This window comes from Adiantum capillus-veneris, chromosome 1 (assembly GCF_014529385.1).
Source record: "Adiantum capillus-veneris isolate H3 chromosome 1, ASM1452938v2, whole genome shotgun sequence".
NCBI classification, from domain to species: domain Eukaryota; kingdom Viridiplantae; phylum Streptophyta; class Polypodiopsida; order Polypodiales; family Pteridaceae; genus Adiantum; species Adiantum capillus-veneris.
In genome coordinates, this window is record NC_140931.1 from 28,079,950 (window position 1) to 28,091,838 (window position 11,889).

The window sequence follows — 11,889 nt, forward strand, 5'->3', positions numbered from 1 at the left end:
ACGTCTGACGCGTATCTATAGGGGGTCCATGTAGTTGGGAGATCCTCTTCGAGTGTTCGTTTCACTTTCACTAGGATTTAGGTCCCGCTTATGTCTGGCCTCCGTTCTTTAGGCCATGCCACGTCATCATTTTGTGACATACAACCCTCTTGAAAGAATTATAATTGCCCTTGATTACGCTTGCAAAATGGACATAGGACAAAAGCAAACACTGACTCTAAGTATCGATGTATTAGACCACATATATCTAGCACTTGCATGAAGACAACATTCAGTGAACATTCACATCACTATCCCCGTCGAGATCTTCGATGAGAATCATGATCATTGTAACTTATTTAGCAATCACATCCAAACCGTGCTGATCTTTTCACGGATGTCTTGATCTACTAAATCTCGTTATTGTCACATCTGCATCACCCCTCAAGTGAACAAGACCAAAATGTTGTAGTTATTTCTCCTTTCAGACATGCACTCAAACAATACACACATGAGAGAGCACATGTAACAGATTCAGTTTCAGGAATTTCCATTTAAAGTACTTTTTTTAGTGCTAATTCTTCTGATTTAATGTTTCTTTTAGTGCTAGGCTTCATTATGGCTCACTCTACCCTTGATCTCCGGAGTCTTGAGAGAAACTCAGTACGCTGAACTTTGCATTGATGTATGCTCATTTGTGTGTGCGTGCGTGCGGTGTGTGTTGTGTTTGGGAGCATATGTTAGTACCTAGTTCTACACCCACTATTTGGTACTAACGATGTTAGTGGGGATGTCGTGGTATTTAGTCAATACTATGTATGATGGAGCTGATGGTTATATTGTCTTGTGGGTGACTACCACTGGTCTATACCTTGCACTTTCCTTCAAAGGTGAATCTGGGCTTATCTTGGATTCATCTAGGTATATTTTTCAGTCGTATAGCGGACATGCAGACTTCACATTGCGAAGTTTTCGTCCGAGTTACGACCAATTGATATTGTGCTAATTCTTTCTATCGTTTGTGGTGCGTATGCCCTATCAACAACCTCATTTTTGTGTTAATTCTTCCGATTTAATGGTTCTTTTAGTGCTAGGCTTCATTATGGTTGGGTCTGCCCTTGATCTCCGGAGTCTTGACAGAAACTTAGTACGCTGAACTTTGTGTTGATGTATGCTCATGTGTGTATGTGCGTGCGGTGTGTGTTGTGTTTTGGAGCATATGTTAGTACCTAGTTCTACACCCACTATTGGGCACCGACAATGTTAGTAGAGATGTCGTGGTATTTAGTCAATACTATGCATGATGGAAGTGATGGTTATAATGTCTTGTGGGTGACTACCATGGGTCTATACCTTGCACTTTCCTTCAAAGGTGAATCTGGGCTTATCCTGGATTCATCTAGTTATATTTCTTTACATAAAGTCCATTCGGCAAAATATTGTCAGCTTGTTAGACCCTTGAAATCTCAGAAGAAATCAGTGAGTTTATTCCAGCGAGGTAACTTGTGACAAAGGAGCGGAGTAACTCCTCTTGTGCAATCCGCACCGCACCAGATTCAACCTGTTGATTCATCGGTAGAGCCAACACGGGCTCACCCACGATCCTGGGAGCGTGCAGCTAACGGGCTAGCCTCTACCACAAGGGTTGGTGTGCCATACCACTAAGCCCACACCAGATCGGTGTGTAGGTAGAGCTTCCAAGGGCGTGGAGTCCCAAGTGTGGTGATCACACAAGATAGCTCACACAGGAGCCTAGGGTATAGGGCTCATTAAATGCCTTAACCATATGGCCATGTTCACACTTGGTTGGATATAGCTCTGGTGCCCATCTTGATTTCTAGGGATGTAACGACGATCCATGCTGACAATGTCAATGCGTAGAGCTTGTCAAGAGGATCAATGTTGCTAAATTGGCTTTATCTGACAGAAAAATAATTCTAAATGAATTATTGGATTCATAAGTGAGGGTTTTCTCGCTTGGAACACCAAGAAAAAAATAATTCTAAATAAATTATTAGAATTTAAAGTGAGAGGGTTTTTCTCACTGGAGACATCCGAGTACAGAGTATTCCTAGTGTGTCGTTCAAAGTAATGACGGAAGCACTGAGAACGGGAATATCTGTAAGGCCACCAAGAACGGGTACTTCTGATGCGTCACATCGGATGGGTGACAGGGTGCATCGGGAAGAAGTATCCGACCATCCAGGAATGGACATCTCTGATGCGTCATAGGATGGGTGACATAGAACATCGCGAAGGAGATTGTACCGTAAGTTCGGTAGGAAAGGAGTAGCTGATGGGTATTCTTGATGCGTCACAAGGTGGGTGACGGGTGCATCGGAAAGGGAATATCCATAGTCGAGAGGAAATTCCGATCTGTGTTAGAATTGTGCACAAGGAAAAGCAAGCACTTGAATGAAGATGGGTTCAGAGGAAACTTTGAGGAAAAACAGATGCTTTCTAAGGAAGCGGAATTGCTTTTCGGGAAAGCAAATGCTTTCCCGCGAGGAAGTCTATGTTTGCATTGCAACTGTGCATGTGATTGCATCCAGGGATGCCTGGGAAGTTCTGTGAAAGCATTGTTTTTAACTTATAAGGTTTTATTGAGTTTTTGAGCAGATTCAAACTATTTTTAAAGGTGACTGGTCGCCCACTTAATAAGTGGGCAGCCTATGATTAAATAAAGCAGTATAAACCAGCCAGCGATTTTTTTTTCTCTTTTTCAAGCAAGAGAAACCAAAAAAAAAAAAAAAAAAAAGGACCCGTCCGTGATCTCTACGCAAGCAGCCTGCGCTTAGCTATTCGTGCCGTGGCCAGGAGCTATAAAAACATTAGATGCCCTCACTCAAAGGAGGAGATGAGTACTTGCAAGAAGAAGATGCTGCTGCAGATTTCATCCGCAAAGAAGACGTTGCCGGTGATGCCCATGGCTGCCCCAAGTGTACCAGATGTCGCCAAGACTCAGTGCGCGAGTTCCCTCGCGAAGAAGTGCCTACGGAGCGTGTTTCCATCGCGACAAGTTGCTGTTTTTCTCTGTTTTCAGCCGAGAAACGTCATAGACTGGGCTGATTTACGAGAAGGAACCCGAGAACACACCTCTTTTCTGTGTAGGATTGGAAGAGAGGATTTTCTATGTAGAGATCTCTTCCGTGGAATTGCTTTTCGAGAACCAAGTTGCGTTTTGACCGTCAAGACTTTGAAGGTAACGATTTTCATGTTATGATCTCTAAGTATTTGTTTGCAGGTGTACTTCCTCTTAGTGAGGGAGTAGGAGCAGGGGAAGGCATGAGCCTCTGCAGGAGAAAGCGCTATGAGGAACTAGAGCTAGATCAGCCCAAGGATTTCGTACCCGAGTTTGGGAAGTAGATCCACGGATTGGAGAGAGGTAGTCTCTCAAGTTGTGATCCGGAAGTTGAAATTCCCAAGGGAAGGACTTCATGTCCAGGAAAGTAGAGTTATTCTGCAGGAAGAGGACTCTGGAAACAGAGTCGGAAAAGAGTTGCAGGGATGCCATGCCCTGAGTCTGGAAGGTGAAATCCAGAGGCGAGAACCTTGATTCTTAAGGAATTGGAATAAGGAACGGAAGTTCCATGGAATAGGGTTTTGCCCTAGGAATCGGAAGCTGAGACTTCCAGGAACCATCAAGTCGTATTCTAGAACGAATGTGGTAATACGTTTGGTTCAAGTGCTTGTATAGACTTCTCCTCAGTAATAAAGATATTGTTACGGGGGGGACCAGCCCATCTTCTGGTCCCCAATACTCGGTCGATCTTCTCACTCTCTCTCTCTCTCTATATCTATTTCTCTCTCTATCCTCTGGCTTCAGTAATAAGTAATAAATCCTATTTATCCGAATGTATGTTATATTGCTATGCACTCCCGTTTGTGACAATCAACGTTCACTTTTGTCACTTATCGAAATTCTCATCCAGAGATCTTTGCAACACAAAATCGTCAAAAAGCATGTTTTTAGAGCTTTTTAGGACAAATGTAAGGTGCAACGGAATGAATGTTTGCGCTTTGCTCAAGATGAGTGCTCCGAACTGTGCTCAAGGTTCCTTTTGTTCTTATGGAAGGGACAACCTTCCGTTCTTAATGAGAGAATGCTATGATCACAAACAAAGCGAATGGACACTGTGCGTGCAAGTGTATGAGACTGAGAGATAGAGAGAGAAGAGAGATACGACACTAGAAACGTTGTAAAACCCTCCTCCGAAGGCCCCACTCTCATCGGCGAGAGTGGTCTACTTATGATTGCACAAACTGGTACAATGGGAATGCATGTGACTGATGCAAGTCTAGGCTATGTCGGTGATGACGACGGTGACGACGAGACCGACCTAAGGGCTGAAATCTGCAATCTTGTATCTGCTGTCCAAAAACGCTATGGGCTGAAATCTGCTACAATCCAAAAACGCTGATTTCGGGGGCTGTTTCTATGGGTCTTTGTCGCTGAAAATCTGCAGGTTTAGGGCTGGAAAACTGAGGGTTTCTTTAGACTGAAAACTGATGGTCTTTCCGGGCTGAATCTGCTACTCTTTGAGGGTTGAAAACTGCAGGTACTTCATGGCTGAAAAACGTTGCAGGCTTTGGCTGAAAACTGTCAAAACGCTAGGTATGCTGAGCTTTGCAAAAACGCTAGCTGTAAGAGTCTGTGGCGATGGTGTCATGAGGCAAAAACGCCAGCTATGATTTTTTATTAAAAACGCTAGGTATCTTGATGCACTCTTGAAATGCTAGGTGGTTGTGGATGAAGAAAACGCTAGGGGAAAGGTTCTTCTTGCTTGGTGGGGGAAACCGCCAAGGTCTTGTTGAGAAGTTGCCTGCTGAGCTTGGCTCCTGTTGCCTCTTCTGCCAAATAGTGCTAGCTCTAGTTTGCTTATATACAAACTTAGCAAAATTGCCCCACCTACTTTCCAACAAAAGTCACTTAAAAATAATAAGTGAAAAATGTCAAAAATAGGTAAAATAGGCTAAATGCACTGGAAAATTCCCTTGATGGAATCTGATGGGAATGCTTATGATCATGCTGTGTGCAACCAAAGGATATGCATCTACACTAAGTAACTGGGCATGCACAGTCTATGAATACACTCACAAAAGTGCCAGATCACTTCTAATCTAGACTGACTGGACTGACTGAACCCTGATCATGCTGTAGCATGTGACATCCCCTCCTTTTCAAAGTGAGATATTGGTACCGAACTGTATGGCGTCGAGGGAGATCGCCAATAGCATCCGGAATCCTAGAAGGGACTCTTCGCTGGCCCACTCTGAAGTGTGGGTCGTGCGGTACTTGAACTTCATAAAGGTATGCAACGCTTGCTTCTTTGGGCCGCGCCGAAAGCGACACAAAGTCTTCTGAGGCTCCTTCAATGCTTCAACTTCGTCGAGAGTCATGCTTCTTTCTTCTTCAAGAATCTCCATGGATGAAAATTCCTGAAACCATTTTCAACACAAAACCATGAACATACCCATTCCATGTAAAGTGAGTGGGAAAAATCTTGTCTTCCTCAAAGACTGTGCATGCAATGTAGATGAACCAATAGACGGAGTGCGAACCCGTTCACCACACACACGCAAACAATGAGATCGAATCGTTCTCTTCTGATCTAGAGCAATCAAATGTGGCAATTCACAACGGAAATGCCCATGCTTGGTGCTCATACTTCCATGTGCTCTTACTACCACTGTGTCGTGCCAAGGAAGAGACATAGAATGTGACTTCCTTGAATGCATACTTTTCAGCTTTTCATGAACAATCCGTATACATTCGTGCTCATTCATGAGTGAAACGTGCTCAACGTACAATATGTCATGCCTAGGAAAAGGGATCACATAAAGACGCTGACTAAAATACAGGAAACGATCACGAATGAAACACTTGAACAATGCGTGTGTATCAATCATGCGAACACATAATACTTCCTGTGAGGGTACTTTGGACCTAGGCTCGAGAGCCAAGATCGGTTCTTCCTGAATGATTGAATCGTCCTGTGGGGATTCTTTGGACCTCGACTTGAAAGCCAAGATCGGTTCTTCGTGATTGATCGAATCTACAACGAGGTTAGCTTTGCTAGAAAAAGCATTCACTAACACATCATCCTTGTGAACAATCACATCATCTTCATGCAACTCATCATGCTTGTGAGAAATCACATCTTGATCATGCAAATCATCATGCTCATCATTAACATCCAAATCATCATGCTTATCATTGTCAATCAAATCATCATCATGCAAATCATTGTCATTCAATTCATCATGCTTGTCATTGTCATTCAAATCATCATGCTTCTCATAATCATGCAAATCCTGTGTGTCATGCTTGGGAGAAGAAGAGACTGAGTCTCTTTTTCCCGAATCTCTTGCATCCGTGTCTGAGCTTGAGAAAAGAGTCGCAAGAACTCTTTCATGTGTTGGTCGCTCTTTCCTTTGACGGCGGCTGCCATTCTTTCTTGGTGTCTGCGCTCCATTTCTGCTTTTCTTTCCGCTCTTCTTTTTGCGTGTCTGCGTTCCATTTCTGCCATTCTTTCTGCATGTCTTGATTTGCGTTCTAACTTCCTTTCCATAAACATCTGGTCCAAAGCCTCCATAGGAGTTCGTGCAATCCTTGACGTAGATGGGGAAGGGGGAGGGTCGGAAAAACCTCCCGGTGGGGAAAATTCTTCTTCGCCTCTCTCATGCTCATCACCTCCAAGCGAAGTATCCATTCCGCTTCGAGTGATGACCATCCATTGAATTTGTGGGTTTTTGTGGTCTTAGGTTCTTAAGTTCACGAGGAACTTGGGTTCTTGGGTTCTCGAGGGTCTTGAGGTTTTCTTTCGCTTGCAATTTGTGTTTGAGAAGGATCTTCTCTTCACCCGAGTTCTGCTCTTTTCCGCGGGCACACCCCTTGGCGGCCTTGCGCTCACACCAAGGTTGCTTTTTCCCACCTCACGTCGATTGGCCGGCCGCTAAGTGCTCGGTCCGCTCTCAATGAGTGAAAAGAGGCACAAGGGGAGGTTGGACAAGCCCTTCTTTCTTGGGTTTCCTGTCACTCTTCAAAAACACGATTAGGAATCGACACGCCCAAGATTGGGTTACGTGCGACCTCAACAAGCAAAAAAAATAAAAGTGGTTCTTGTGGTTCTTTCCTTGAATGATACAGAACACTGCCAAAGCTCTGATACTGATGTTAGGTGCAGCGGAATGAATGTTTGCGCTTTGCTCAAGATGAGTGCTCCGAACTGTGCTCAAGGTTCCTTTTGTTCTTATGGAAGGGAGAGCCTTCCGTTCTTAATGAGAGAATGCTATGATCACAAACAAAGTGAATGGACACTGTGCGTGCAAGTGTATGAGACTGAGAGATAGAGAGAGAAGAGAGATATGACACCGGAGACATTGTAAAACCCTCCTGCGAAGGCCCCACTCTCGTCGGTGAGAGTGGTCTACTTATGTTTCACAAACTGGTACAATGGGAATGCATGTGATTGATGCAAGTCTAGGCTATGTCGGCGATGACGACGAGACCGACCTAAGGGCTGAAATATGCAATCTTGTATCTGCTATCCAAAACACTATGGACTGAAATCTGCTACAAAAAAACACTGATTTGGGGGGCTGTTACTGTGGGTCTTTGTCGCTGAAAATCTGCAGGTTTAGGGCTGAAAAACTGAGGTTTCTTTAGACTGAAACTGATGGTCTTTCCGAACTGAATCTGCTACTCTTTGAGGGTTGAAAACTGCAGGTACTTCATGGCTGAAAAACGTTGCAGGCTGTGGCTGAAAACTGTCAAAACGCTAGGTATGCTGAGCTTTGCAAAAACGCTAGCTGTAAGAGTTTGTGGCGATGGTGTCACGAGGCAAAAACGCCAGCTATGATTTTTTATTAAAAACGCTAGGTATCTTGATGCACTCCAGAAATGCTAGGTGGTTGTGGATGAAGAAAACGCTAGGGGAAAGGTTCTTCTTGCTTGGTGGGGGAAACCGCCAAGGTCTTGTTGAGAAGCTGCCTGCTGAGCTTGGCTCGTGTTGCCTTTTCTGCCAAATAGTGTTAGCTCTAGTTTGCTTATATACAAACTTAGCAAAATTGCCCTACCTACTTTCCAACAAAAGTCACTTAAAAATAATAAGTGAAAAATGTCAAAAATAGGTAAAATAGGCTAAATGCACTGGAAAATTCCCTTGATGGAATCTGATGGATTTTGATGGGAATGCTTATTATCATGCTGTGTGCAGCCAGAGGATATGCATCTACACTAAGTGACTGGGCATGCACGGTCTACGAATACACTCGCAAAAGTGCCAGATCACTTCTAATCTAGACTAAGTGGACTGACTGAACCCTGATCATGCTGTAGCTTGTCCACGGACACATAGGGTTGGATGTGTCACGTGACAACAAAAAAGAACTCTTGTTTCTTCATCTCCTCTTGTGTTGTCGTTTCTTCTTCTTCCAACTCCATATCTCTAATGGTAGGTTGATGTAGGACCGTTTTCTTGTTAGAACAACAAACGACACGCTTTGATACCACTGTAATCGCATAGGGCACTGCGTGCCAACTGAAAGAACAAAACTGAAATAGACTTTTACCTTGGTGTCCCTTTCGGTATTTCTTTTATATTGATTTGCACAAGGTATAGTTGCTGGGGAGAGACCTTCTGCAAATCTGCAACAACAAGAATGCAAGAGGTCTCTTCCAAGGCTACTTAAAGCCCATTGGCCGAAAAGCATTTGTTACAAAAAGCTTATGATAAGAAAAGGGGCGCAAACTCTATCACGTCAGTATCCCTAATAATCTACCACGATTTCTGAGTTCCTAAAAATTTGCCATGATTTCAGGGATTCCGTACAAAGCTGCCACGTCATCAAGTTGTCACATCATCATAGCAATGCCTTCTCTCTTTCTCCCTTGTTAGAGCTGCCACATCATCGCTTTTGTCACATGCTCAATTTTTCACAATTGAACTATATGTTGCCTCTTGTCATGTCTCAGGTATATTATCCTCCGGCACTTGACAATGAGAGAGGTTCCTCTCATCAGTCTACAAATGTCTCTATTCCTATGGGAGGAGTTTTTTTGTCAGATGGTGTTGCAACACCTACTTTTGCATCACCTTTATCGTCGCCGCCGCCTCCACCACCTTTTGTGTTTCAGAGTTGGAATCCTTTATGCATATCCATATTATCCAGCACCTTTAGCTACTCTTCCGGATTTTAAGGAGGGTAGATCAACAGTAAAATTTTTCACCTTTTTCAGAGTCGAGAATCGGAAGAAACTGTTATACAGTTTCTTCAGCAATTTGCACTCGGGAATTATATAGAAGAATCCAAAATTTCTTGAGCAGCTCTTTTTCTTAAAGATAGTGCTATGCAATGGTGGGTTATTTACATGCTTTGAGGAGACGGCATGGCTACAAAAATATTTTCGCTTGAAGTTACATAACATTGCTATTTGAAGTCCAGCTTCTTGCAAAATGGGGTAACTTGAAGATGCTAGCCATAGAAAGTATGGAATATTACAATCAATAATTCTGGGATGTCTATCTTCTAGTTTCGAATTAACCTTGGAGGACTAATGTGAGCGGATATTGGATTACCTTCTCCACTCCAAGAGTATTGCCTTTCAAAGCAAGTCACCACCCCATGCAAGAACTTATGGACTACGCAGCTGCTAGTTACAAGTTGATGAAGGGAAAATTTGTCTTTGCACCGGAACTAGAACCACCTCCTGAAAATTCTCGACCACAACGTTCTATTTCTAGGGATACTCGGGACACTTTCACTCCATGGGCACGCTTCGATTTTCTCGGAGACAAAAAGAAACCCTTCAACAAGAAGGCAAATGCTTTCAGATAGAACATACTTTTTATACTTGTCCACACAGAGTGGATAAGCCAACGTCAGAGAAACCTTCAGCTAAAAAGGCAAAGACAATAGTGAGACTTATACCACTAGATGCATCCGAGGAATTATGTAGAGCTTATGGGAAGATTCGTGGCACTAAAGCACTTATTTTCGTTGATCCGGGAATCTGAGCTCGATCTTACGAATTTTATGTCTTTATGTTTTGTGACTGCAAGACTGCATGTGTGCAATTGACATAGCATATTGAAGCATATGAATCTAGTGCATCAAAAGTTCCAACTTGACTGGGTTTGTGGTCTTAGTACAAGCGTAAACGTGTGCAGCACAGCAGGAGCTGGAATGAGTTGTTACATATTGTCATTTTGCTTCATACCTTGTTAACATGTTTCTATGCAAGTTATGCCTACTTTTAGCAGGCAATGTTCGAGATGTGTCCAGCTTAATGGTTCTGGCTTAGAGTCGAGTTCTAACTGAACCCATGCAGTGTAGCTGATCTGGATCAAAAATTGTGGGCCAACTTTTAATTTTTCTGCATTCACGATCTCACATTGAAAACTGAGTGGCATTGTTTAAGTGCACCAATAGTTGGTGCATATACCTTGAAAGTTTTGCTTTCCCTGCTTCTAGTACAGGTTTTTTTCAGTATTTGAGCTGCTGGCAGTGATGCCACGAAGTGGATGATTTATGCACAAAAGCTTACTGTTATATGTATCACGGCAGGGATTGGGTGCGGTGCAGGAATTGGATTTGGTCTTGTAGGGGGAGCGGGATATGGAGCTTGGCCTTGGAGTAATCTTAGATTGGCCTTTGGTATCGGTTTTGGCTGTGGCATTGGTATAGGTTATGGATTTGGCCATGGATTAGGCATTCTTTGGGATAGGAAACTGCCCAAGCCCCCAAGTGGGAAGGTGGTCATCATTGAAATTTGAGATGCTTTGAGAAAGTTGAAAGCTGCGCAGTCGGAAAGAATATCCAAGTTTCCAACAGAAAGCAGGTGGTTGTCAAAATCTGATACCACTAGCCAATAGAAGGGCATCAATCTTATTTGTTGCTGGACCAATGAGAGTAACAACCACGAAGTGCCACATGGCGGCTGTTACTTTTCACAGGACTCGATGCTCTCCATCATTGGTTCTGTCACCGATGTTTAATTTCTTTTCCAGCAGTTTCCTGTTTTGTATTTCTCCCTAAATCTAATATTGGATAACATGAAAATATTGTGATGGTAGTGTTGTGCTCTTTTAGTTCTCAAACATGTATATTGTCAGAGCAGATGTCATGCACACATTTTGTGCATGCATTTGTGTTACCTTCTTCTTTGGAAGCTCTTGAGCTTGTTATGCAGATTATAGAGGTTGCTCAATGGACTCCACTCATTTGAAACATTAAGAAATTATTTTGGACCATCAATTTGAGTTTTACTAGGGTTTTTCTGATCTCAGCCATTATCTGGTTGTCGGGTCCAGTGGTTTTTAAAACTGGTGCTTGATGTCTACACCTTCATGCTCACTTGGTATGTTGGATTGGTAAGACTCTTGCGCTGAGAGCTCTCAACTGTTCTCTTGGGGAAGTTTACTTGACAAGGACGATCACAGTGACTACAGTTGTGCTCCATTCGTGTGGCCCATCTAACAATGTCTATGTGTATACTCGCCTGACGGTACTTGCAAGCACATGGCCATGTTTGATTAGCAAGTAGATGCACCTCCTTTGTACAGAGGCCAGGTACATATCCAGTTAAAAACGATATTACATGGCCTCGATATATGCAACATCAGTAAAGAAAGAGCTCACCTAGGAGGTCATGATGTAGCGGAATTGCTTCAGCCTATATACTGGTATGCGTCCTCAGGCGTTTTTTACCAATCAACTGAAAAGTTTAGTTCCTCTTTTACCAATCAGCTCAAAACTTTAGCACCTTCTCTGTGTGTAATTTTTGCCTCTTGTGTTCTGGCTCTATCTACATTTCTTGAAAGAAAAAGCTAAAATGGGTGTTTTCTCTTACTCTAGTGGACCACTGTGTTGTCGCCCTCTACTTGAATGTTCTTGCGAACCGTGTGT

General features: G+C 43.1%; 1 protein-coding gene across 1 annotated transcript in view; it reads left to right on the forward strand.

Annotated features, from left to right (window-relative positions):
• Positions 1–11,191, forward strand: part of LOC147464460 (uncharacterized) — a 70,102-nt gene extending 58,911 nt beyond the window's left edge. Inside the window, exon 2 of the mRNA XM_086515154.1 lies at positions 10,549–11,191. Within this exon, the coding sequence (XP_086371280.1) occupies positions 10,549–10,757 (209 nt within the window). The 3' untranslated portion in view covers positions 10,758–11,191. The remainder of the gene's footprint in view (positions 1–10,548) is intronic.
• The last annotated feature ends 698 nt before the right edge of the window (positions 11,192–11,889 follow it).